We start from the raw sequence: 26,535 nt of genomic DNA on the forward strand, positions 1-26,535 counted from the left end.
CAGTGTTGTTATATCATCACGACGATCAACTTTAAAATATTTTTATCACCCTGAAAAGAAATCCTGTACCCTTTAGCTGTCACCCGCATCCTCCTACACTCCCCCCATCTCAAGGCATCCATCAGTGTACTTTCTGTCTCTATGGATTTATCTATTCTGGATATTTCATGTAAATGAAATGACACAACATGTGGCCTTTTGTGATTGGCTTCTTTCACGTAGCACATTTTGAAAGTTCATCTACATTGTAGCCTGTGTCAGTGCTTCATTCCTTTTTATGGCTGAATCATCATGTGTGGAGGGACCACGTTGCATATATCCATTCATCTGTTGGAGGACAGTTGGGTTCTTTCCGCGTTTTGGCTCTCGTGAACGTCCGTGTCTGGGTCTCCGTGTGGACTTGTTTCCTTTCGCTTGGGTCTGTGCCCAGGAGCAGAGCTGCCAGGTCCCATTTTGTTTATTTTTGTCTGTGTTGGGTCTTCGTTGCTGTGCGCGGGCTTTCTCTAGCTGCGGTGAGCAGGGCTACTCTTCATTGCGGCGCGCAGGCTTCTCATTGCGGTGGCTTCTCTTGTTGCAGAGCATGGGCTCTAGGTGCGTGGGCTTCAGTAGCTGTGGCGCGCGGGCTCAGTAGTTGTAGCTCGTGGGCTCTAGAGTGCAGGCTCAGTAGTTGTGGCGCACAGGCTTAGTTGCTCCGCGGCATGTGGGATCTTCCAGGACCAGGGCTCGAACCCATGTCCCCAGCATTGGCAGGCGGATTCTTAACCACTGTGCCACCAGGGAAGTCCCCTCGGGGGGATCTTAAGGGCTCCTTTAACAAGCCACTGAGGATTGGGGCGGGGTGGGGCTGGAGGGAGGCCGGGAGGGCAGGGCAGGTCTCCCCCAAGGCACCCCCCGTCAGTGTTCCTGGCCCCGGGCGGCTGTGGGTCCCCGGGTCTGTCGTCCCCCAGAGGCACTTGCCGCTGAAGCTGCTCATCATGTCGGCCACGCTGCGGGTGGAGGACTTCACCCAGAACCAGCGGCTCTTCGCCCAGCCACCCCCGGTCATCAAGGTACCGCCCAGGCCGGGGTCTCAGGGCGCCGGGGGAGGCCGGGCCCCTCTGTCAACTGCGACAGCGCAGGACGCCTGCTGTGGGGGAGATGGATGGGATCGTAGCACCAAACGGAGACCTTCGTGGTCACAGAGTTCAGGGAAGGGGATGGCCCGGGCCTGGGCTCAGGTCACCCCTGACCCCCGACCCCCAACCCCGTGCTTCCCTGGGCGTCCTCGTAGGTTGAGTCCCGGCAGTTCCCGGTGACCGTGCATTTTAACAAGCGGACGCCGCTGGAAGACTACAGTGGGGAGTGCTTCCGGAAGGTCTGCAAGATCCACCGCATGCTGCCCGCAGGTGAGGCCCTGGCCAGGAGGAGGCCGGTCCTCCCCTTCCAGACCCGGGGGTGCAGGCAGCGGGGGTCAGGTGGTCACTTGGCCTCGCTGTGCCTCAGTGTCCTCACTGGTCCCAGAGCGCTCACAGCACCTGCCCTGCCATGTTCTGCCCCAAGGATTGCGAGTCTTCAGGGACTAACTGGGTAGGGGGTGAGGGGGTGGAGGGTGCCTTTTGTCCCCACAGACACAGGGCAGGTGAACAGGTGTGTCCCACCTGAGTCTCACTCCTGACCCCCTCACAGTTCTCACCATATCCTCGTGGCACGTGCTCCGTTAGTTCCCTTCACCAGGTGATGGACACTTGGGTTGCTCCCACTTCCGCGGAGTAGAGCTGCTTTCCCCATCTTTTGGGCTCACACCGGGGGATGGGATGCCGGCTCCCACAGTAACTGTTTAGCTCCTCGTCCCAGCGCCCTCAGTGTGTGGGCAGCTGCCCATTGCTCGTTTGGACCTCTGCAGCCCTGGTTTGATCAGCACTTCCTTGCGCCCCAGCTCTCAGATCAAGGCCTGGCACACGGTCATGGCCAAGGCAGCGTCTGCTGCGTGAACGAGCGGGTCACGGTGGGGCTGGTTCTCCCCGCAGGCGGCATCCTGGTGTTCCTGACGGGGCAGGCAGAGGTGCACACGCTGTGCCGCAGGCTGAGGAGAGCCTTCCCGGTCGCCAGGCACAGGCCTCCAGGTAACCCCAAGCTGAAGCCCCTCACCCAAGAGGCTGGGGGCGGTCAGCCTGGGCTTCGGAGCCTCCCCCGAAAGAGCCAGCCCTTTGCCCGCCCTCCCGTCCCCCCAGTGAATGGTGATCGATGCAGTGACCTTACCCTGGACCCTGATGACCTGGCACCAGCCACAAGATGGCTTTCTCCCTAACTTGCTCATCTTTTCCCAGAAAAGGACGATCAGAAAGATTCGGTAGAAGAAACGCGGAGGTTTAAGAAGTCGCAGGCTCGGGCGAGGAAGGCCAAGGCCACGGTGCGTAGAGGCCGGAGGGGGCAGCTCAGGCTCTGCAGCCGCCTGGTCCATGTGGTGGCCGCTAGCCCCGTGTGGCTGCACAGGTGTAAATTCAATTAAAGCCAAATAAAATTAACATTCAGCTCCTCAGTCGTGTTAGACACCTTTCAGGTGCCCAGTGGCCACCTGGGGCTGTTGGTGGCCTTTTTGGGCAGCAGGGGGGTCTAGAACCTTCCTGCCGTGGAGGGAGGGGTTGACTGGTGCCGCTCTGGAGGCTGCAGGGTGGGCTGCGACTTAAAACATTCCAGGCTCCCTGTACTGGGGGCCTGGAGGAAGCTTCTGGAAGGCCCAGCCCCGAGCCCTGAGCAGGGCCTGCATAGATGCCCAGGGAGGGTCGGACAAGGGAAAGGGACCCCTTGTGCTTGCTGAAGAGCTGGGGGGACGGGCCGGCCGGGCGTGGGGGGCATTCACCCCAGGGCGTCTGCACGACGTCACTTCTCCTTTTACAGCGTGCCAGGCAGTGGTCTCAGGGCTGCACGTGTGTTAGCTCGTAGTGTCCTCATGGCAGCCCTTCGAGAAGTCCCATGATCATCCCCAACTCTTAGATGAGGACACTGAGGCAGGACGTGGTCGAGTGACCTGCCCAGGGTCACGTGGCCGTGGGCTCTGCTCGCAACGCCAGCCTCTACGCAGGGTCCCTCACAGCCCGCAGTGCTGATGTCTTTTTTTTTTTTTTTTTAATTTTATTTATTTATTTATTTATGGCTGTGTTGGGTCTTCGTTTCTGTGCGAGGGCTTTCTCTAGTTGCGGCAAGTGGGGGCCACTCTTCATCGCGGTGCGCGGGCCTCTCACTATCGCGGCCTCTCTTGTTGCGGAGCACAGGCTCCAGACGCGCAGGCTCAGTAGTTGTGGCTCACGGGCCTAGTTGCTCTGCGGCATGTGGGATCTTCCCAGACCAGGGCTTGAACCCGTGTCCCCTGCATTGGCAGGCGGATTCTCAACCACTGCGCCACCAGGGAAGCCCTAGTGCTGATGTCTTGTTGACCGTAGACGCTGCCCCAGATCAGTTTGGACAATTACTCGGTGTTGCCAGCGGGCGAAGGTGACGAGGACAGGGAGGCAGAAATGGACGAGGAGGACGAGGAGGCCCTGGGCTCCGACCTGGACCTGGACTTAGGGGACGACGGGCCGGACGGAGGTGGGACCCGCCGGGGCCTCTGCTCCCACCGCGTGGGCTTGGGTCGAGCGATGGGCCCTCTCCAGCAGCGAGCCCCAGGGGAGCTGGGGTTCCTGCTTGCTCTGCCCCCTGCTGTCTCCTGAGCTCCTGGAACCGCCTGACGCAGAGGAGGCCCTCAGGTCTCTGTTGTGCCGGTTGTAATGGGGGCGCCACTCCCGGGCGTGGCTTTGCTGGGTGAACGCAGGCCTTGGGGGTTTGGGGGGGGCAGAATCAAGCCCTTAGGGGTCCCCACACAGGACCTGGGACTCTTCCGAGGAGGAGAGACTGCAGCGTGGCTGGCTTTGCCGACCGTCTCTGCCGGTGCCCAGGGTTGAGCCCTGGCAGCGGGGCTGCAGGGGGGCCTCTGTGGCAGAGCGGGCAGGGGCGCTGGGCAGCGGGGGCGGGGTGCAGCAGACCTCTGCCTCCCCTGCAGGTGAGCAGCCTGACGCCTCGCTTCCCCTCCACGTGCTGCCTCTCTACTCTTTGCTGGCCCCCGAGAAGCAGGCGCAGGTAACCGTGCGGGGCCTGGGATGGATGCCCGGTGGGGGGCGCCCACAGGCGTTGAGGTGGGAGCAGGTCCGGCCCCGGGTCGCCCTCCCCATCAGCTGTCCGATCGGCGCCCCAGGCTTTTGAGAGGGTATTGGGGTCTCCTACTTGGAGGACGGGAACACTTCCCTCATTTAGTTCGGGAGCAGTGGCCCGAGGGGAGGAGAGTCACCTCCAGGCCCTGCCCCGCCTGACCTCTGACCCACGAATTCTTCCCTGACTCTGCTGGGACAGAGGTCAGTTTTCTTGTTGCTCCCGTCCCCCCATCCTAGGTCTTCCAACCTCCCCCAGAGGGGACACGGCTGTGTGTTGTGGCCACCAACGTGGCCGAGACGTCCCTCACCATCCCAGGCATCAAGTATGTGGTGGACTGTGGGAAGGTCAAGACGCGGCACTACGACCGTGTCACCGGCGTGTCCTCCTTCCGCGTCACCTGGGTCTCCCAGGCCTCGGCCGATCAGCGGGCAGGACGCGCGGGCCGCACGGAGCCCGGCCACTGCTACAGGTGGGGCTCCCAGGGGCCCCTCCGGTGACGTTGGGGCCACTGTGCGGTGGTCACCCCCCCACGGGCGAGGAAAGGGGGGGTCCCGTGTCCTGCTGGCATCCGTCCTTCACACCCCCTTTTTTGTTGGCTTTCAGGCACTTGGTGTTATTTCTTTATTCTGTTACTGACGTCAGGCCCTGTGTTTGTTAGCAGCTCGATTTTTGTTTTGTTTTATTAACACCTTTTTTGAGGTAAAGTTCACATACCATAAAACTCACCATTTAAAGTGTGCAATTCTGTGGGTTTTAGTATATTTTCAGTGTTGTGCAGCCATCACCACTATTAATTTTTAAACGTTCTCTTCACCCCAAAAGAGACCGCATGTATCAGTTGTACCCATTAATCAGTTTCTCCCTGCATCTCCCTACCACTCCCAACCCACCAGCGCCCGGCAACCACTCCTCTACTTCCTGTCTCTACGGACGTGCTCATTCTGGACATTTTCTGTAAATGGAATTGGACAGTATGTGACCTTCTGTGTCTGGCTTCTTTCACTCAGCATCACGTTTTCAAGGTTCATCCACACTGTTGCCTGTGTCGGCGCTTCATTCCTTTTAATGGCTGAGTGACGTGCTATTGCGTGGAGGGACCGCATCGCACTGTCTGTTCATCTGTTGATACTCTTGGGTTGCGTCCACATTTTGTCCACTGTGAATAGTGCTGCTGTGAACATTCATGCACACGTATTTGAACGTCTGTTCCCATGCCTCTCGGGTGTATACCGAGGAGTAGAATTGCTGGGTTGTACGATGACTCTGTGTTTCACGTTTGGAGGAACGACCAGACGGTTTTCCAAGGCGGCTTCTCCATTTTATCTATACATTCTCACCAGCGGTGTGTGAAGGTTCTGATTTCTCCACATCTCACCAACGCTTGCTCTTTTCTACTTTATAAAAATGGAAGTACGAGGTGGTATCTCACAGTGGTCTTGGTTTGCATTTCTCTAATGACGTTGAGCATCTTTTCACGTGCTTACGGGCCATTTGTACCTGTTCTCTGGAGGGATGTCTATTCCGATCTGTCATTTCTCTTTTTCTTTTTATAGTGTTCGTTATTTTAGTTTATTTACTTACTTGGTTGTGCCAGGTCTTAGTTGCGGCTCGCGGACTCCTTAGTTGCAGCTTGCCGTCTCCTTAGTTGCGGCATGCGAACTCTTAGTTGCGGCATGCATGTGGGATCTAGTTCCCTGACCAGGGATCGAACCTGGGCCCCCTGCGTTGGGAGCACAGAGTCTTACCCACTGCGCCACCAGGGAAGTCCCTATCATTTATTTTTCAGTCAGGTTGTTTGTCTTTTGATGGGTGAGTTGTAAGTGTTCTTTGTATAATCCTCATGTTGGACCCTTGTCAGAGGCATCACTGGCAAATATTTCCTCCCAGTCTGTGTGCTGGATTTTTTTTTTTTTTTTGGCTGTGTTGGGTCTTAGCTGCGGTGTGCGGGACCTTCAGTGAGGCATGTGGGCTTCTCTCTAGTTGTTGCGGGCTCCAGGGCGCGTGGGCTCTGTAGTTTGTGGAACGCGGGCTCTCTCGTTGAGGTGCACGAGCTCAGTAGTTGTGGCGTGTGGGCTTAGTTGCTCCGCGGCATGTGGGATCTTCCCCGACCAGGGATCGAACACACGTCCCCTGCATTGGAAGGCAGATTCTTTACCACTGGACCACCAGGGGAGTCCCTGTGTGCTGGGTTTTATTTGTTTGTTTTCAGTAGCTGTATGCTGTTCTTTTCAACGTTGCTTTACATTACAAAAGAAAAGAAAATTGAGAAACTATGCTAAGAAAACTCCTAAGCAATAAAGTAGTTAAAACGTCCCGAGTGCCGTGTGCCAGGCAGTTCTAAGCACTCTATGTGAAGATACCTGAAGTATCTTCACCAATCCCAACGGGGCAGCTGCTGTGTTCGCCCATTTCACAGGTGAGGAAAGTGAGGCAGGAAGAGGGTAAACACCTTGCCTAGTAAAGTGGTGGAGTCAAGATTCAATGCCAGGTAGTTTGGCTGAGTTTCTTCCTTTTTTACTTAACATTTCTTAGTCTCTGGTGCTTCCTTTTGCTCAGACTCTATTCATCTGCGGTTTTCGGTGACTTTGAGAAGTTCCCCCCTCCTGAGATCACCCGGAGACCTGTCGAAGACTTGACCCTTCAGATGAAAGCTCTCAACATTGAAAAGGTCAGTTGCAGCCCTAGCCCTGCCATCACCCCACTGATCTGCCAGGGTACCTGTGTCCAGTCTGATGGGCAAGGGCGACCCCAGCCCCTCGCGGGCTGTTCCTCCTTCCCTGCGGCCCAGGAAGCCCTAGGAGCTGAGCCCTGTGGTGCTTGCCCAGCCCCCTGGCGGTTTCTTGTGGGCCCCCCACCTCCCCAGGGCTGCACCCACTGAGTGTGTCCAGGGGTGCCCGCCTCTGCCCTGCTCCGGGAGGGCTGGTGTGGGCAGAGAGAACCGCCCCCCTCAGCAGTCTCTCCCAGCCCTCCCTTCCCCCCAGCCCCTGACAGCCACGAGGCTGCTTTCTTGCTGTCCCTATGGATTTTACATTTTGGACGTTTCATAAAAATGGAATCATATGATATTTGTCCTTTTTTGTCTGGCTTCTTTCACTCAGCATCGTGGTTTGTTTTTTTTTTAGCCACTGTAAACTTCATGTATCAGTTCAATACACAGTAAGATAATATAAAAGAGAGGGTCATGCTTTTCATTGCTAAAAGTTTTTACATTAGTTATGTTTGGTATTTTATTTTCAGTGTCAAAGAACCTAGCTGACAGTTTGAATCAGAGTCCGTTTATTTCAGCAAATATTATAAATCGATACCTGTTTTATATTTCTGTTGTTTGGATAATCCACGGCTGAATTTAGCAGCGTTGTGTTTTAAAGGTTCATCCCCACTGTAGCTTGTGTCAGAATTTCGTTCCTTTCTATGGCTGAGTCACATTCCATCGTATGGATGTACCCTGGTTTATCCACTTATCGATGGATATTTGGGTTGTTCCCACCTTTTGGCTGCCGTGCCTAGGGGTGCTGTGAACATTTATGTACAGATATTTATTTGAACGCTTGTTTTGAGTTGGTCACTCTAAGGTGCCACCATCCCCGACCCCGGTCACTCCCTGTCCCCTGATCATCTCACTGTCTGGGCACATTTTCTCCTGTGATGACGTTTATTCTCGTGTGTACTCACTGGTCGTCTGCGGCCCCTTCTGGCTGAATGAAAGCTCAATGGAGGCTGAATCCTTGTCTTGTTTTTCTCTGTCTCCATCGCCAAGAACAGCCTCTGGCGCACACGAGGTGCTCAGTACATGCTTTTGAGTGAGTGGGTGATGTGAATGAATGAAGGAAGAGGGCCTTTGGCGTTCCCCCGGCACGTGGACTTTGCGTGTGTCCAGGCCCCCGTGTCCCATGTGCTGAGCGTGAGTGGTGCTCGGAGGGCAGGCGGTAGGAGCCCCGTCCTCCTGCCAGGCCTGGCCTTGCTCCCTCCTCCGGTCCCCTGCTTCCTCCTCCGCATTCACCTGTCTCCTGCCGTGTCTCCCTGTGTCCCAGGTCATCAACTTCCCCTTCCCGACGCCCCCCTCCGTGGAGGCCCTCATCGCCGCCGAGGAGCTGCTGATTGCACTGGGTGCCCTGCAGGCGCCCCCAAAAACAGAAAGGTAGGGCAGGAGCTCGGGGGAAGTGGGGAGCCCAGGTCCCGCCCCGTTCTCTGCCCCTCCCCTCTCCCGAGCTGACCGAGCACCAGGCCTCTTGGTGCGGAAGGCTTCTCGTGAGGCCTTCCCCGCACCCATCACAGACCTCCATCCTCCAGGGTGAAGCAGCTGCAGAGGTCCCGGTGGAGCTGCCCCATCACTGAGCTGGGCAGGACCATGGCCACGTTCCCCGTGGCACCGCGCTACGCCAAGATGCTGGCGCTGAGCAGGCAACACGGCTGCCTGCCGTACGCCATCACCATCGTGGCCGCCATGACTGTCCGGGAGCTGTTTGAGGAGCTGGACAGGTGGGGGCCGGGGGCTGGGCGTTCGGGGGCCGCCTGCCCTCGGCTGAGCGATGGTGTGGAGCCTGGCCTCCTGGGGCATCACTGACTTGTTGAGTGGTCTTGTGCGAGACCCTCGCCCGCCCTGCGCCTGGCAGTCTTCTGATCTCTACCGATCTCTGGTTTTTGTTTTTGTTTTTGTATTTGTCTTTGGCCGCGCCGTGTACCTTGTGGACTCTTAGTTCCCTGACCAGGGATCAAACCCGTGCTCCCTGCAGTGGAAGCGCAAGAGTCCTAACCATTGGACCACCAGGGGATTCCCACGATCATGGGCATGTTGATCAATGACCCCACCAGGCATTTTCTGGGCCCACCCTGAGTAACTGGCGTGTTCCCTGCCTCTGCAGCCGTGTGCGGCCGGCCAGGGCAACAGCCTGAGTGGTGTGTGTATTCGCAGGCCAGCCGCCAGCGACGAGGAGCTCGCCAGGCTAAAGGGCAAGCGGGCCCGGGTAGCCCAGATGAAGAGGATCTGGGCGGGGCAGGGAGCCTCTCTGAAACTCGGGGACCTCATGGTGCTGCTGGGTGAGTGCCCTGCGTGGCGTGGAGTGTGGCTGGTGGGGAGGTCACGCGGGGTGGGACGGGGCAGTGAGACTGAGTGACCCCCCCCCCCATCCACAGGCGCTGTGGGAGCCTGCGAGTACGCGGGCTGCTCTCCCCAGTTCTGCGAGGCCAACGGGCTGCGGTATAGGGCCATGATGGAGATCCGGCGCCTGAGGGGCCAGCTGACCGCCGCGGGTATGGCCCTACGCCCGGCGGAGAACTTGACCCTGTTGACGTTTAAAGTTGCTTTTGAGCGACGTCACCCACGTACAGTCGATCTCCGTTATTCACAGATTCCACATTTGCAAATTCACCTATTCGCTAAAATCTATTTTAGTGCTTGCCGCTTTTGTGGTCCTTCGAGGACACGCACACGAGCAGGGCAGTGACATGTGCACGCTGTCCCGTCAGGCTGTCTGTCCGTCTCATCCTTTCCTGGGTGACATCCCTTTCATCACCCTCTGTCCCGGCTCTGGCCTGGACCAGCTGCTGGCCGCACCTCCTGCCCAGCAGCCTCGTGCGGGGGTCCCTGCTCCCGAGTAGGGCCCGGCCCTGGCTGGTTTCCCCAGCAGTGGGGGGGGCCCTTCTTGTTGGGGTCGGGGAGCAGCTGGCGGCTCAGCCCCTGCTTTCCGCTCCTGTTGGTCTGAGCGGTGGGGCCCGGACCTGTTGGAAGTCACATTAGGGCTGGGCGTGGGTGGCAGGTCTTCCGCGTCCTGTCCCAGTGTTCTGCTTTCTTCCTGTTTCTTTCCTCTTCTCTCTCTTTTTAAGTTAAACAGCATAGGTTTCACTGAAGGTTTTGTAGGGAAGACAGATTTACATTGCAAACCTCAGAACAGAAAGCCCTGGACTTCCCTGGCAGTCCAGTGGTTAGGACCCCATGCTTCCACTGTAGGGCCATGGGTTTGGTCCCCGGTCGGGAAGCTAAGATCCGCAAGCCCGCTCTTCCCACCTGCCTCCCCCGTCCTGCTCTTCTCGTTTTTTCCCTGCCGCCTCCTCCTGCCACAGGCAGCAGGGCCCAAAGCCCCACCTCCTTTCTCCCCACCTGTGAAGTGTTCCAGAGCTTCAGATCCTTCTCACGCAGAACAAGGAGGCCTCGCCCTGCGTCTCGCGCCTGGGCTCAGCAGCGCAGGGCCCTCGAGGGGAGAGGTGGTCTCCACACTTGTCCTGCTCAGAGAGCGTGACTCGTGTGTCATGTCTCCCGGCTGGGCGTGCTCCCTGCGCCAAGGCCGACAGGGAGTCAAGTGCGAGCTCTCGCGGCAGCACGGTCCACCGCCCGCAAGGGAATTGGGGTTTTGTCCCAAGGACGAGGCAGACGTGGGTGTGGGTGGGCATCCTCGGTGGACGGGGGCCGAGACGCGCAGGTCGCTGAGGCCAGAGCTCCGAGCTGAGCGGCCTGGGGCCTTCCAGAAGGCCGGGCGGAGCCAGCCCCCGCCTCGCCTTCCTCACGCCTGGATCTCCCCCCAGTCAACGCCATGTGCCCCGAGGCCGGGCTCTTCGTGGACCCCAAGATGCAGCCGCCTTCCGAGAGCCAGGTGACCTACCTGCGGCAGATTGTGACGGCTGGCCTGGGTGACCACCTGGCCCGCAGGGTCCAGAGTGAGGACCTGCTGGACGACAAGTGGAAGAATGCCTACAAGGTTGGACGCTCTCTGAGTCTCCCCACCCTGTGAATCCGTTTTCTGTCTCTACGGATTTGCTGTTCTACGCGTTGCACACGAATGGGATCCTACACTGCGTGGCCTCTTGCACTGGCTTCCTTCGCTCAGTGCTGCGCTTTTTGGCGGGTCACGCTGCAGCCCGTGTCAGTACCTCTCACGGCAGGGTACGCGCTCCGTCGGTGGACACACCCCGCCAGGGTAGCCGTTCGTCGGTTGACGGACGCTCTCCTGCTTTCCTGGCTGAGGGTGTAACTGGATTCAGGGCGTCAGCCTCACCTGGCGCTCGTGCATCCCCCAGACTCACGCCCACCCCCCGTCTCTCTCGCAGACCCCCCTCCTCGACGACCCAGTCTTCATCCACCCCAGTTCCGTGCTCTTCAGGGAGCTCCCTGAGTTTGTGGTCTACCAGGAAATTGTGGAGACCACCAAGATGTACATGAAAGGTAGCGCAGCTGGCCAGCCCCTCGCCCGACCCGCGTGGCTCTGGTGAGCCGTGTCGCTGGACCCTTGGGGGGAGAACCCGTGAGCCCCTCGCCGAGCCCCCATCCCTTCTTTCCCGGGCCCCCAGGCGTCTCGACTGTGGAGGTGCAGTGGATCCCGGTCCTGCTGCCTTCTTACTGCCAGTTTGACAAGCCCCTTGAGGATCCGCCCCCCGCCTACTGCCCCGAGAAGGGGCGGATGCTGTGTCACCGGGCCAGCGTGTTCTGTGAGTCGGGGTGACTTCCCGGCGGCCTTGGGCTCCACTGGACACGTGGTCCCGCCTCCCGCGTGCCCTGGGCCGTGTGTGTGTCCTGCGCTGTCATCCCAGGCTGCGGGCCCCCTTGGCGGGCGGGGAGGGCACTGGCGGGGGAGGGTGGCGTGGGGCTCCACCGTGGCCCCTGCTCACCGGCTCGCGCGCCCCAGGTCGCGTCGGCTGGCCACTCCCCGCGGTCCAGGTGGATTTTCCGGAAGGCCTTGACTGCTACAAGCACTTTGCCCGGGTTCTGCTGGAGGGGCAGGTAGGCGGCACAGCTCCCTCGGCCCCTTCCTTGGCACCTCGGGTGGGACGTGAGCCCCAGATCTCTCACCCCATCCTGTGGTCTGTCCCCAGGTCTTCCACGAGCTGGCCTCGTACAGGGGCTGTTTGCTGTCCAGCCCCAGCACGATGCTGAAGACGTGGGCCAGGTACAGTCTTTCCCGGGGGCGTCAGCTCGGCAGGTGGTGGTGGAGGGAGCTGAGACTGGTGCCCTGGGGCCGCCATAACAGATCCCCACCCACTGAGGGCCTTAAAACGGCAGGAGTCTCTTCTCTCGTGGCACTCCCGGGGACTCGGGGTGAGGCTGTGGGTCCAGGAGCCCCTGCCAGCCACGTCCTCCAGCCAGCCCTTGGTCCTGAGCATCCGCTCTGTGCCGGGCGCCTTCTCGTGTTAGGGTCGAGCCGGGACCCTGTCCCGTGGCATGTTCCAGGGCAGGGAGGCTGTCCCCAAACGGAACAACTGGTACAAGGGGCAGGGGTGGCACAGCTACGAAGGGTCAAAGCAGGATGTGGAGGGGAGGCGTTTTCTGCCCGACCGAGCGGGATCAGGGGAGGCAGGGCTGCGAGCCGAGCAAGAGTCTGGAGGAAGGTTCCAGATGGGACGAGCGCCACGTGCGGGAGCAGCCTGGGTGGGCGGGTCGGAGGCAAGTGGTGGGAGGTGATGGGGTCTGGGTCCTTCCGTCCGGCCAGCCCCCCCCAGCCTGATGGAGGGGAGGGGGCTTCCTGCAGTTCCTGGGCAGGCCTGGCAGTGGTGCCAGCGGGTGGGCTTCGTGACGCCCCACGTCCTGCATCCCGCCCGCAGGCTGCAGCCCCGGACAGAGAACCTCCTGAGAGCCCTCGTTGCTGAGAAAGCCGACTGCCGAGACGCCTTGCTGGCTGCTTGGAGGAAAAACCCCAAATGTGAGTCTGACCGGGGAGGGTGCCCCGTGGCGAGGGCATTGCGGGGGGACAGGATGGGGCCACCGAGGGAGCCCAGGGTTAGCGGGAGGGTCTGCCCTGCGGCGGGCGGGCGGGCGGGCACAGAGCCGCTCTGACCGTCCTCCCTCCCACCCCTGCAGACCTGCTGGCCGAGTACTGCGAGTGGTGCCCGCAGGCCGCGCACGCCAACGTCGAGAAAGCCTGGCCGCCCACTCCTGACCGCTGACCCGGTGCCGGCCTGCGGGGCCGAGGACTGGCCTCTGGACCCAGGGGGCTGGCGGTGGCCGGTGTCCGCCATGGTCACTCTGACCCCAGACTGCGCCCAGGAGGCAGGTGGAGCCCCTGGACACCCTTGGTCATCTTGGCTCGATTCTGGGCACAGCTTGCTGCCGCCCTGGGCAATCCCACGCGGGGTGACTTTTGTAACTCTTTATTACAGGGTGGGTCATGGTTTTATCTCCCATGCTGGTCCTGCTTTAAACGTGCTCTATGGATGACATTAGTCCCTTGTAGAGCAGCAGGGCTGGCTGGAGGGTGAAGGCGACCACGGGCCCTTCTTCCGCGCCCTGTTCCCTGCGGGTGTGGTGCACCCTGCCCACAGCCAGCGAGGTCCCCCAAGGCTCCCGCCGGCTCCTGTGGAGTGGGCGTCCCCTCCCCGGCGTCAGCTCCCCGCTGGCTACGTTGCTGTAATAAACCTTAACTGTGACAGCAGGTGTATACCGCGTCTACTGAGTTCTTTGGGCCAACCTCTGAACATGGGGGAGGTCCGGGGACATCCTGCACGTGCGCACGGACACACATACGTGGAAACTAGTTTGGATGGATGCTCGTGAGCGTGTTAGTGGTAATCCCGTGGCACAGTGAGCCTGTAGAGGTTGATACTTTTTCTCACTTTTACTTAGGTATTTTTCCTGAATCAGTTTGTGTTAATATAAACGCATAGATTCAGTAATTCCCTGGTGGTCCACTGCAGGGGGCACGGGTTCGATCCCTGGTTGGGGAACTAAGATCCTGCAAGCCGCGCAGCACAGCCAGAAAATTAAAAAATAAACACAAATTCTGTAATACATACGTAAGACAGAACAACAGAGATACGTGTTTAATATTCCAAAACTATTCACTTTCTCCACAGCCTAGCTACTAACCCTACCGTTCCCCCAAACTAGGCGGTCTCCCCTACCCCACTTCCCCCGCGCTTAAGCCATCTGCAAGGTCTGTTAGTCACCTCCGGGGTTTGTCCAGAACCCCCTCGTGTTCCCCACTTCCACTGCTGTGCCGTCCCCACCTCCGCTTCCAGCAAGCCTCCAGCAGCTCCCGCTTGGGCCATGGCAGTGGCTTCCTGGCGGGTCTCATGTCCGCCCTGCCCGCCCATGGTGGACTCCACATGACAGCCAGAGGGAGCTGTTTTAAAACCTGAGTAAATCATGTCCTTCCCCTGCAACAGGCCTTCCAGTGTCTCGAAAGATTCAACCCTCTCCTTCCCTCATTCATTAAACATGCACAGGGCTTTTTTCTGTCCCTTCAATGCAGATTCCTCCCCCTACCCCCCTTCAACCTCAGGGCCTTTGCACCTGCCATTTCCTCTTTCTGCAGACAGGCCCGCCCCCCTGACACTTTATCTACGAAAGCCTCCACGTCCTCCCCCTTTAGTCTCCATCTCATCACAATTACCGTATTCATGAAGCTCATTGCTACTTGCTTATTGCTAGTTTCCTACACTGGAATACTGGGGACAGGAGGGCTGAGAAACCTTGCCTGTGGTATCCGGGGATACAAGGGTACTTGACACTAGCTGAGCACACAGTAGGCGCTCAATGTGTCCACATCTCTTGGCACTAGGCGCTCAGGAGTCACGGAATGAGTGGCCAGTTGCAAAACCCTCCTTAGAAATCCAGTGTTTTCGAACTGCTTGATGACATGAATCACTAGGAGTGTCTGTTTAAACACGCAGCCCACTGCTGACCTGAATCCCAATCTCCAGGGGAGGGGACGCGGGCATCTGTGATTGAGACCAAGGGCGTTTGACTAGCGCCGCCCTCTCCAACGGAGCTCCCTTCTTAAGCCAGCTGATGCGGGGGATTTGGGTCCCCTTCCCTGCTTTGCCTTCTGGTCGTGTGACTGTGATCCAGAGGGGGAAAAAAATAATTGTAGGTGAAAACGTGGAGATGCCGGGGATTGAACCCGGGGCCTCATACATGCAAAGCATGCGCTCTACCACTGAGCTACATCCCCAGACCCGCGAAAAGGGTTCCTCGGAGTGAGGATATAGGAAGTAGCGACTTCGCTCCTTCATGTTTTTTCCGTTCTGGAGGCTCAGCGCCTTCAGAGACGCAAGTAAGTCTTTCCCGTCCCAGGAAGCCCGCCAACCAGGGGCGCCCGGCCCTGCGCCCGTGGAGACCAGTGTCCGGAGTAGACGGGTGCGGCAGCTGGAGAATGGTGTTTCTTTATGGGTGTGGCGGGAGACTATGTAGCATAGCTTCTCCTCGTTAGTATAGTGGTGAGTATCCCCGCCTGTCACGCGGGAGACCGGGGTTCGATTCCCCGACGGGGAGGCTGTGTGATTGTTTTAACTCACTCCAACACACACAAAAAGACATTTGGGGCTTCTCCAAAATGACATGACTATAATAGACAGATATGCGTGGAACCGTGCATATTTGGTTTTCGGAAGATGTCCGTTTCCTCAAGAAGATAATGGAAAAGACTGCATACTCAGCCATGAGCACTATAGGCTCCCTTCTATGTAAGAATAAATATACATAGTGAGTATATTCGTGTTTATCTTTCTGATCGGATTACAGCAACAACTAGAGCGAACGTTATATAGCTCCCATCATGCACCGGGCAGTATTCGTAAGCGCTTTACCGGTGTGCACCCATTTAATCCTCACAATAAGCCTAGTAGGGGCGATTTTATCCCATCAGACAGATGAAATGCAGGCACAGAGCGTGGATCCAGTAACTTGTCCGAGGTCACGTGAATCAGTCTGGTCTAGACCCTGGTTACTTCTGGGGAGAAGGACTGGGATAAGGTGGGAGTGACTCTGCCTTTCCGTTCGGTAGTTTTCTGGACTGTTTGAATTTTATTTTTTTTTTCGCTCTCCTTCCCTTCCTTCCTTCATTTCTTCCTTACTCGATTTTTATCAAATTGGTACACTTAGTTTTTCAAGAACTACTACGCGTTCGTGAAAAGCAGCAGTAGGGTCCCCCGCTGTATCCCCTTGCTCCTGAAGGAATTTAGAACATCCCGTTTTGGTGTACTGTTTATTTTGAGCTGTCAGCACCTCACTGGTCTCCTTGCTGCCACTTGAGCCCCTCCTGTCCATTCTCCATACAACAGTCAAGGGAGACTTTAAGAGGTAAATCATATCCCTCACTCCCCAGCAGCTTTCCAACACAAAAGAAAGTACAAAGCCTTCACCGTGGCTTTCAAGGCGGGCAAGATTTGGCCTCTGCCCACCTCTTTGTCCTTGCCTCCTATCTTCTGTCCCCTCAACCTCTTCACCTCTTCCACGCTGACTTTCTTTCCATTCATATAACTCCCCGGACTCTGTTTCAGCCTCAGGGCCTTTGCATCAGCTGTTGCCTCTGTTCCAGAGGCTCTTCCCCCAGCGGGCTCTTCATTCTCCAAGTCTTCTCAGCACTCTCTCCTTCTCTTACTGCCCCCATCCCAGGTGTTCCATCCCATCACTACCATTTAATTTGCTTCTTAGCATTCCTATTATGACGAACTATTTTGTTACTGTATTTGTGACTGGGTTACAGGGTCATTAGGTGCTTAGCAAACACTTATTAAATGACCTCACATCATGAAGGACGTCCACACTTGTTCATCCTGTCCCAGACAACACTCCCCAGCCACCCGTCTCCCAAAGGGCAGGGAAGCAGAGAGAGCCAAACCTGGATGCCGACCTGTTGATTTCTTCGTGCCTTGAAGCCGAGCAGCTGCCACAGGTGGGGTGGCCATGCTTGGAGGCCGGATCTGAGTCACTGCCCCAAGGAAAGCCCATATGGCCTCCCACATGCCTTGGCGTGGTCAGCCTCCCTGCCATGCCTTGGGCTGCTTGGGGAGCTGCACCCAAGGGGAAACCTTGTTCAGTTGAGCAGAGAAGGGAGCCTGAGAAAGCGGAGCTCTGAGCCAGGTGATATTCGTTCTTTCCTTAATTCAGCAAATATTTTTAAGCACCTATTAAGTGCCAGGCACTGCTGTCGGCCTTAAGCGATACAGCAGTGACAGAGGCTGATGAGTTCCCTGCCCGTCGTGGGTCTGTCATTCTAGCCGGGGGGACAGATAATGGACAAGGAAAACAATACCTAAGCTAACAGTAAACAATAAAGGGCTGGGGTCGCGTAGGGAGGCGTGATCAGGGAAGGCTTCTCGGAGGCGGTGGCTTTGAAGGACGAGAAGGGGCGGGTGCGGGGCGAGCCTGGCAGGCATGCGTTCCCGCCGACCCTGGTTCCTCAGCAGCGGATCCCCAGGTCGAGGACCCAGGGCCATTAGACGACGAGGAGGAGAGAAGCGCAGGCTAGAGGTGGCAGCAGCCGAAATAGCTCAGTTGGGAGAGCGTTAGACTGAAGATCTAAAGGTCCCTGGTTCGATCCCGGGTTTCGGCAGCATAACTTTTCTTCCCATGTGTCGGGGGAAAACAAAAAAGACGAAATGATTCTTTCAAATGAATAAAGGGGTTTCATTTTCTTTGTTTAAAACATTTCCGAGCAGTATCGAAGGGAAGCCAGAGGGTATGGGAACCGCCTCACAACTCCCCAACTGGAAAAATCCGACAAGACCAGGAGTTCCCTAACTCCGTTTCTTTCACTTCATAGACACTTAACCTCTGTTAGATGTCTGTTGGTTAATTTTTGCTGTTTATTAATTTTTGCTCTCTGAACCCTCACGGCTAAATCATGGACCAGGGAGGAAAAGTACTCTTTAAGATGGAATTAAATAAAGTGGGATTTTTCCTTCTTTTGTTTTGTAGGAAAAGATGAAATAGCTAACCTTTTGGAACACGTGACTAGTTAGGGAATGCTGAATGTACCTTTAAGGGCAGAGCAGAAGTAACGTTCGTACAGCTAGTCCTCGTTAGTATAGTGGTGAGTATCCCCGCCTGTCACGCGGGAGACCGGGGTTCGATTCCCCGACGGGGAGGCAGCCTCTTTTCGAGCTTCAGTATATTTTCATTTCTCTTCCAAACATATAACTTTCATAAAAATTCCTTACTCTTTGAAAGAACCAACCTGGCAGGCAAGCGAGATTTGCACCGGCGGTTGTCTATCATCCGCTTGGTCGCAGTCACGGACGAGCGTCCTCACATCACATTGTTACAAGAAAGAAAAAGACAAAGTTCTTACGTTGAAGTGGAATTTTCCATTTTCTGCACGCCACAGCACCGCTGTCAAGTGTTTGGTTTATATAATGATCTCCCAGAATAAAACTGTCAACTCCTAAGTCCAGGAAATGTTCATTCTGCTGCAAATATTTCATCTTCTCATGTCTTGCGCCGGCCCAGAGGTTAGCCCTCAGAAAATGTCTATGGATTTGAGACGGGAGGTAGGGTGAGTCTAAACAGGACCGTTTTTTTGGTTTTACTTCAGTTGCAGACTCAGCTTCCTGAATATGACTATCATCCTTCCCGAGCTCCTAGTCTTCATTCATTTATTTGTCTGTTCATGTATTTGTTTTCACATTAATTCCATAAATATTTACTGAGTACTTATTATGTGCCAGGCACTGTTCAAGGCTCAGGGGATAGAGCAGGAAACAAAACAGGCAAGGCTCTGCCCTACTGAGCTTAGGACCAAGGCATGGACACAGGCAATAAGCAAATTGTATAAACACAGGTTCTGAGAGTGATAAATGCTATGGAGAAAAACAAAACAAATCGAAGTGATGCGATAGCGAATGCATGGGATTCACAGGTCCCTTCATTTAAAAAAAAATTTTTTTTTAATTAAAAAAATAATCTTGGCCACACCGTGCAGCATGCAGGATCTATTTCCCCGACCAGAGATCAAACCCGCAGCCCCTGCAGTAGAAGGGCAGAGTCTTAACCACTGGACCACCAGGGACGGCCCCACAGGTCCCTTTAGAGAGGTGGCCAGGAAGGCCTTTCTGAGGACCCCGGCAATGAAAAGAAGCCAATCATGAGGAGATCTGGGGAACAGCTTTCCAGACAGCGGGAATGGCAAGTGCAAAGGCCCTGAGGTGCATAGCAGCCTGGTTGCCTGAGGAACAGCTAGGAGGCAGGTGTGGCTAGAGTGCCCGTAGAGAGGAGCACGGGAGTAAGGGAGGGACGTTAGGGGGGGTCAACAGAGGCAAGATCACCGAGGGCCTTAAAGGCCAGAGTTAGGAGCATGGATTTGATTCTAAGTTTTACACAGAAAGCAAACATAATCGGGTTTGTTTGGAGCAGAACAATCGGGGCACCTGCTGAACTAACTACAACCCCTCAGCTCGCTCCCGAACCACGTCCAAAATACCACCACCTATGTTGCCATCCTTCTTCCGTTCTGTGGCTAAGGTCGCTCTCATGGCCACCCTCTTCAGCTAGAACAATAAGGACAGAGGATGGCTTTCAACGGAGCCCCATTCCGCAACTCACCCCATCGCCCTCCTGCTCTTTTCCTGTTTCACCAAAACAGTATCAGCAAAGCGTCAGTTCACACATGGGGTGAATATGAGAAGTAGTAGCCCTTCGCTGGAGTTCATATAATAACAGCATTTTAAACAATGAGAACTGGCATTTCAGAGCACGGGCCTCGTACCAGGCACTGTTCTACACCTTCTCTGTGTAACTCATTCAATGGTCGCAATCACCCTGTGAAGCAGTTACTATTCAAATCTCCATTTCACAGATGAGGCCCAGAGAGGTGAGGTAATGAAATCACAGCTGCTGGGTCCAGTGTCCCGGGCACCAGCTCATTTGGGACTTTACTATGAAGGGTTTCAGGTACTGGCAGGCTGTAAGGGAGATGATTAGTTAAGGACTGAGGTGGCAGTGTATTTTTGGGTGCATTCTCCACATCATAGTAAAGTGACTCTATTTCTTGCCAGGAAATCTCAGGTGCAGGTGGAAAGAGGCGTAGCCTCACTTTTCGGTGTTCTCCTTGTCTCTCACCGAACCAGTCAGTGGCACCGTGATGACTTGAAGGACACTCCATACGCACTGTGACTTCTCTCCCCTTGGAGAACACTCTGGAAAAGAGGTGCTAATTGACAGCTAAGGAATGGCTCTTTTCAGTGAGCTATCACAAAGAGATTCCTTCCTTCCTCAGCATTTTAGTGGGGGTGGATCTGTTTTTTTTTTAGTTTGCTGGGTTTTTTTTTTTAATATATCTTTTTTAAATTGAAGTGTTGTGTTAGTTTCAAGTGTATATATGTATATATTCTTTTTCAGATTCTTTTCCACTGAGGGTTCATGTTAACATTCAGAGCTCTTTTTTTTTTTTTTTTTTTTTTTTGTCTGCGTTGGGTCTTCGTTGCGGTGCGGGGGCTTCTCACTGCGGTGGCTTCTCTTGTTGCGGAGCTCGGGGTCTAGGCGCGCAGGCTTCCGTAGTTGTGGCTTGTAGGCTCAGTAGTTGTGGCTCGCGGGCTCTAGAGCACAGGCTCAGTAGTTGTGGTGCACGGGTTTAGTTGCTCCGCAGCATATGGGATCTTCCCGGGCCAGGGCTCAAACCCATATCCCCTGCATTAGCAGGCGGATTCTTAACCGCTGCGCCACCAGGGAAGTCCCAATATTCAGAGTTCTTGTTGGAGAAAAAGAAAAAGAAAAATAATAGGTCTGCAAACTTCACAGTCACCAAAGGTTGGCATGGTTTTAAAGACCAGGAAACCGGAGATTTCTGGGTGGAGGTGCAATGGGGGCAATGTCCTTATTTATTGGAAAGAAACTCTTTTATTTTCTGTTCCTTCTTTTCTGTCTGTGAGGAGCAACATTCAAGAATAGGTCTGTCTCCCTTTGCTCCTTGGTTCCGGTATCAGCTGGAATTTCAGCGGCAGAGCTATGAAGGACGGGTCTAGTTGGGAAACATAAAACGATTTATTTTGATTTGCTTTAAACTTTAACACCCATTTAAGTATACAACATTTTAATTTAGGGGAAAAAAAAATCTAAAGAATAGACTATAGCAGAGAATTTCAGAAAGTAGAGTGCAAGGGGCGGGGGATGTAGCTCAGCGGTAGAGCGCATGCTTTGCATGTATGAGGCCCCGGGTTCGATCCCCGGCATCTCCACTACACCCTTTCTGATTTTTTTTTTTTTTTTTTTCCCCAAATTTCTGCCCCTGTTCATCATACAAACACCATGTACGTGATTATAACAGGTATTACTCCTCCGGTCACTACTTGGAAGTGGGATTTTCACAATAGGTGGGATCTGCCCTTCCTGAAGTCCCTAACACTCCAAATGTAATTTTGTTAGAAGAGGCAAAGGGAAGCAGTTCCAAGAAACATGTAAAGGCAAAACCTGACATGATGACTGAAACCACGGCAAAAGTGAGAATGATCATTTAGGGAATTTACCCTATGCTTCCTGGCATTGTGACTGCAGTAAAAGGCCTGGAGGCCTGGTGACTCATTCCCGGCCATCAGACGGCAAGCGTGGACGTCGTTCAAAGGTCTGAGCGTCTGTGCGGGCCCTTGCCCTTTATTTGTGCTCTCAATAACTCCCTCTGAAAATGAAGCCATTTTCAGAGGGAGCCACCCAAAAGGAAACCAGCAGACGCAGCAGGCGGGATTGTGCTTCCTGCTTCCTCGGCGACAGGCCACGTCTGAACGCATGAATGGCTGTGGCGCACATACTGTTTAAACCTATGTTTATACACTGTACTTTATCATTAAAAATAAAAGCTATTTTATTAAAAGAAGGGGTCCTGTTGCACTCTGGGTTCGGTGGTTCTTCGTCTGCAGAAATAACGAATTCCTCATCCATCAAATCCTGTCTCTCATTTGATTTGCCCTCATGTTTTAAATCATAAAAACATCTCATCTTAGAGCTGGAGGGATCGGACTCTGCACAGCCTTCGTTTTTTGCGATGAAACAAATTCATGAAATGACTCACCCAGTTGGGGAGTGGAGTACTGGTGACAGCTTCTTTTTGTAATGAACTTCCGTGAAGGTTATTTCTCCCTAAATGTCAACAAGGTTTTAAGAGAACAAAACGTTGAGGTTATCTCTAAAGTTATCAGGCCTCACATGAAACGAATCATACGCTTCTGTTTTACTTTGTATCTTATGCTTAAATATTTCTAATAGCACAATGACAAGGAAAAAAAACACCATAAGGAAAAAAGAACAAGGTATGCTGGGAAATGGAGCTTTCTAGAAAAGATGTCATAAATCTTTGAAAAAAATGTTTCCCAATGATTAGATTTGATTTTACAATTAAAAAAATCAAAGTCCATTATATGAGGTACCAAAGGTAGTCACAGTCTTGCGACTTCCCAGCGGTCTAGTGGTTAAGCCTCCGCGTTCCCACTGCAGGGGGACCCAGGTTCGATCCTGGTCTAAGATCTAAAATAAAAAAACTAGTCAAATTCATAGAAACAGAAAGAATGATGGTTGCCAAGGGCTGGGGGTGAAGGGTTAGTGTCTAATGGGTACAGAGTTTCAGTCTTGCAAGATGAAGAGTGGAGACGGATGGCGGTGATGGCTGCACAACAGGGTGAAAGTTGAAAGATAGCAGAACATGCCCCTGACGTTATTTTGAGCTATCGCGCTTGAAAAACAGCAAATGCAAAGCGAGGCTTTCACTGAACTCCCCTTCTCCGCCCAAAGACAGATCCTTCAAAAGGAACTCCATGGTCCTAGATCCCCTTCCCAGGAGTTTCACCAAGCAGGGAAGATTGGCTTTTGACACAGGAGAGACTAAAAGTTGATACCAAACTGTGTCACAAGCTATCATATCTCTATCCAGTCTTCTATTCTCCCAGTAAAAATCATTTACTCTCCCTTAAGAGGACTTTCCCTGTTAAGATGGTATTTAAGCCTAAATTCTAAAGTCACATCTTTGAGTGACACATTTTCCCTCCGGGGTATCTCCCATATATTCACGAGGTGTGCATGTTAATAAATTATTGTGCTTTGTTTTGTTTTGTTCCTCTTGTTAATCTGTCTTTCATTACAGGCATCTCAGCTAAGAACTCAGAAGGGTAAAAGGAAAATTATTTTTCCTCCCCTACAATATACTTAACACTACTGAACTGTACACTAAAAAATGGTTGGGATGATAAATTTTGTGTGTATTTTGCCACAATTTAAAGACAACAAATTAAAACACAAAACAAAGACCCGGTAAGTTAACTAACTTCTTAACGTTCCTATACTAGGCAAAACTGGGGACTGGAGCTTCGGTCTGATTTTCTGACTGGTGGGGGATGAAATGGGTTATTTTGAAGCCAGAGCAGTTTGTTTTCTGCCACACAATGCAAATACACAAATGTAAGCAGGAAAAGGAACAGAGCCTCTAGGGCTTCTTCTTCTTCTTCTTCTTCCCCCCCCCCCCCCCCAAGCCGCAGATTCCCTTGACTTCCTTTTATGGTTATGTAACTGATGACAACACAAGGCAAACCTTTCCCATCCAGCTCTCCGATTTCACCCTTTCCCTTGGGAGGAAAATGTTTGCTGGTCGTTGTGCGAACAGTCTCATGATGCTGAGTTAAGCCCCATACAAGGTTGTGTGACCTTCAGGGGAGCTGAGTCCTTTGGGGGAAGGAGGAAAGGCCGGCGGACCAGCAGGCACCAGTCCAGCCCCCTGCAGCCCAACACCCAGGCCCTTTGTGAGCTCAGCTCATCACGTGCTCACGCCTGCCCACCAATCCCGCCTTGTTGCTGGGTCTCTGTCACTCTTCCATTGGTGCCAGCTCTGAGGCAATCCCTTCTGGGGCGCCTGCAAACGATGGGTCAGTGGATGAAGGAGCTGAAAATGGATCCAGTGACTCAAGCGGCTTCTGGCACGTTCTAGCACATTGCATTCTAGGTCAGGGGATTTTAGGAGCGTGATTTGATACCCGATTCCTGAATCCAAGTGGGACATTTAGACTTTGGGAGCCCTTCTCAGCAAATAGAAAAGCAGTTGGAACAACAGCAACAAAAATCCTCTGTACAGCAGGGTTTATCAACCCAATGGATTACTGACATTGGGGACCGGGTAATTCTGTATTATGGGGGACCGTCCATTGAAGGATGTTTAGCAGCAGCCCTGGCCTTTATCACTAGATGCTAGTGGCACCCCTCACCCCCAATACCACAGTATGACAACCAAAAATGTCTCCTGGGAATTCCCTGGCAGTCCAGTGGTTACGACTCGGTGCTTTCACTGCTGTGGCCTGGGTTCAATCCCTGGTCAGGGAACTAAGATCCCGAGAGCGGAGAGGGGGCCAAAAAAAAAAAAAAAAAGTCTCCAGACATGGCCAAATGTCCACCGATGGGCCAAATCACTCGTGGTTGAGAACCACTGCTCCAAATAAACAGCAGCCACCTGTCTTTGGGGAGGTCATTTTTCCCTCCCCTCCCCCTCACCTCAGTGCCCTTGGACAAATGTTTATTACTATTTGCTTCAACTGAACCCACAGTTAGACTTAAGTTAGGGACCGCAGGGGTGGTGCAGAGAATTTTTCTGCCAGAGGCAACACAGTGTTCTCAGCTCATAAGAATGTTGTTTTCTCTTTGAAGATAACCCTGGGCCCATTCCCCACCCTCTGAGCCTCTCTTCTCCCTCCTCTCCCCCTCTTTCTCCTTCTTTTCCTCCCTTGCCTCTGAAATCAGGCCTGTTTTTCTCTGTACCTTTTGGACCATGAAGAAAACTATGTCACAAAGCTTGTGACTCAGCCTTGAAACAACAGGAATCACAAGGCTTGCAGGAAAGGCACAGCCAAAAGCAAACAGGTTGTGGTTTGAAGCCAGGTCTGGTCACCTGAGAAAGAACCTCAGCTTTTTGTTCCTCTGAAAACTTCTTTCTGAAATTTAGGGAGAAAAAAAGAAAAAAACTTTATAAAGAGCCTTGCTGTTCTGTTCCTTTAAACCCCCTTTCCAAAAAGTTAGAAATAACCTTGACGGAGGTCTGTATTGGAAGTCACTGTGAAACTGGCAGAAATGCGTCTCCGTCTCGGGGTGGGAGGCTCTGCGGAGCTCCAGTTCTTTATGTCTCAGCGCAGAAAGAATTCAGCGAGAGGCAAAGTGATAGATAAGGAGTGATTTATTAGAATAGGACGCTTGTGAGGTTTCCAAGCGGGTGGGCGAGAGGGGGCTGCACCCCAAGAACTTAGCAGGCTGCAGTTTTAGAATCCAACAAAAAGTGGGGAGGGGGAAAGACCACCTTCTTCCTCATTCTTTTTTTTTTTATTAAGTTTTTTTTGTTTTTTTGTTTTTAAATCAGTCATCAATTTTATACATATCAGTGTATACATCCCCACCGTGGTTTTCCCCCCTTGGTGTCCATACGTTTGTTCTCTACATCTGTGTCTCAACTTCTGCCCTGCCTCATTCTTGAGTAGATGTTAAGCTTCCATCATCAGTTCCTCCTCCATGTCAGGGAGGGGAGTTTTCTTGTCCCTCCATCGTCAAGTCAGGACTGTCATGGCACAGTGGAAATGAGCTAAAAGGTGGTAACATATATTAAAAATGGTAAATCATCTCAGGTTTCAGTATAATGTCACCCTTTCCTTATATGTTTGTTTTTAGTATGCCCAGAGGAACGTGTCCTGGGAATCATTAAGTTACTGAGCTCACTGGGCAGGATGTGGGTCTCCTTCCAGCGTTGTTTGTTTCGGGGCATGTCTCATGCTTCTGTTGCATGGGATTTTTTTGCTAAGCAAGCCTGCTGGTTTTGTGGTTATGTAAACCTGCTTTCTTGAGTGAAAGACCCCTTAACTTACATACTTTTTTCTCTGCTTACAATCCCCTAGTGGGATTAACTATAATATTTAATCACCAACTTTGTCTCTTTACTCTCTCCCTGTCAACTGGGGTCTCCTGCTAACCTGAAAAATGACATTTTATTTTTATTATTCATTTTAATTGCCCAGTAATAAATTCATTCTGAAAAATGTTAAAAATGATAGAGGTTAAAGTCTATTTTGAAAATTGCTCAGACCTTCTTCATAAGTACATACACAGGTTACCAAAGAAAATATATAGCAGTTTTGTTCTGATTCACGTTTTAAGTATAATGTTTAAGTAATATGATGTTCATAATTTCAAGCAGGAATGTAGTCTTTTCTTAATGGCAGAACATGTTTTAGTCAGTTGCCCCTTTTTCTATATATATATTTTTGAAGCCTTTAAGGGTAAAAATTAAAAACACCCTCCCCTCGTTTGTACAAATAGGGAATATTTCTAGAAGAGTCCAGAAAGAACGGTGGCTGGGGAACTGAAGGCATGAGAAAGATTTTCCACTGTAAACTTCAAAAAAATCTGTTGGCATCATGTTCATATATTTCAAAATACTTTAAAAATCTGCTGGAGAAATGACATAGAGATCATAAAATAGATTGTCATAAAAAAAGGAAAAAGATCTAACTGACGATCTTTTTCTCTTCTTTTACCCAAAGGGAATTTGCCTAGAGAATTAAATTTTATATTTGGGATATTAATTTTTTTTCCCCAGGAATAAACAGAACTTAAGATTCAATAAGTATCTTCTTAAAATCTCGGGCTTAAATAGGTTTGATTTCTGATTTCTGAGCTCAGCTCAATGTCAACAGAATTCAAATTCCAACGCCTCC

General features: G+C 53.1%; 1 protein-coding gene, 1 long non-coding RNA gene and 5 other non-coding genes across 7 annotated transcripts in view; 6 read left to right on the forward strand and 1 right to left on the reverse strand.

The window, feature by feature from the left end:
- The window catches only part of DHX37 (DEAH-box helicase 37), a 30,738-nt gene extending 17,215 nt beyond the window's left edge, over positions 1-13,523 (forward strand). The window contains exons 9-27 of the mRNA XM_036823512.1: positions 948-1,049; positions 1,271-1,385; positions 2,007-2,102; positions 2,307-2,389; positions 3,420-3,567; positions 4,019-4,095; positions 4,404-4,636; positions 6,724-6,835; positions 8,199-8,305; positions 8,458-8,646; positions 9,080-9,204; positions 9,301-9,417; positions 10,687-10,859; positions 11,209-11,323; positions 11,449-11,586; positions 11,784-11,878; positions 11,971-12,044; positions 12,697-12,794; positions 12,953-13,523. Of these exons, the coding sequence (XP_036679407.1) occupies positions 948-1,049; positions 1,271-1,385; positions 2,007-2,102; positions 2,307-2,389; positions 3,420-3,567; positions 4,019-4,095; positions 4,404-4,636; positions 6,724-6,835; positions 8,199-8,305; positions 8,458-8,646; positions 9,080-9,204; positions 9,301-9,417; positions 10,687-10,859; positions 11,209-11,323; positions 11,449-11,586; positions 11,784-11,878; positions 11,971-12,044; positions 12,697-12,794; positions 12,953-13,038 (2,283 nt within the window). The 3' untranslated portion in view covers positions 13,039-13,523. The remainder of the gene's footprint in view (positions 1-947; positions 1,050-1,270; positions 1,386-2,006; positions 2,103-2,306; positions 2,390-3,419; positions 3,568-4,018; positions 4,096-4,403; positions 4,637-6,723; positions 6,836-8,198; positions 8,306-8,457; positions 8,647-9,079; positions 9,205-9,300; positions 9,418-10,686; positions 10,860-11,208; positions 11,324-11,448; positions 11,587-11,783; positions 11,879-11,970; positions 12,045-12,696; positions 12,795-12,952) is intronic.
- A 1,449-nt stretch (positions 13,524-14,972) lies between these two features.
- TRNAA-UGC lies at positions 14,973-15,044 on the reverse strand. The gene has a single exon. It is a non-coding gene; the product is annotated as a tRNA-Ala (tRNA).
- Positions 15,045-15,292: 248 nt separating this feature from the next.
- TRNAD-GUC lies at positions 15,293-15,364 on the forward strand. The gene has a single exon. It is a non-coding gene; the product is annotated as a tRNA-Asp (tRNA).
- A 1,294-nt stretch (positions 15,365-16,658) lies between these two features.
- LOC118880350 lies at positions 16,659-18,123 on the forward strand. Its single transcript, XR_005016262.1, has 3 exons — positions 16,659-16,954; positions 17,792-17,906; positions 18,044-18,123. It is a non-coding gene; the product is annotated as an uncharacterized LOC118880350 (long non-coding RNA).
- On the forward strand, positions 17,354-17,426 carry TRNAF-GAA. The gene has a single exon. It is a non-coding gene; the product is annotated as a tRNA-Phe (tRNA).
- Positions 17,890-17,961, forward strand: TRNAD-GUC. Its single transcript has one exon. It is a non-coding gene; the product is annotated as a tRNA-Asp (tRNA).
- A 2,850-nt stretch (positions 18,124-20,973) lies between the features above and the next one.
- On the forward strand, positions 20,974-21,045 carry TRNAA-UGC. Its single transcript has one exon. It is a non-coding gene; the product is annotated as a tRNA-Ala (tRNA).
- Positions 21,046-26,535: the final 5,490 nt, after the last annotated feature.

The sequence above is a fragment of the Balaenoptera musculus genome, chromosome 14 (genome assembly GCF_009873245.2).
Source record: "Balaenoptera musculus isolate JJ_BM4_2016_0621 chromosome 14, mBalMus1.pri.v3, whole genome shotgun sequence".
Taxonomy (NCBI): Eukaryota; Metazoa; Chordata; class Mammalia; order Artiodactyla; family Balaenopteridae; genus Balaenoptera; species Balaenoptera musculus.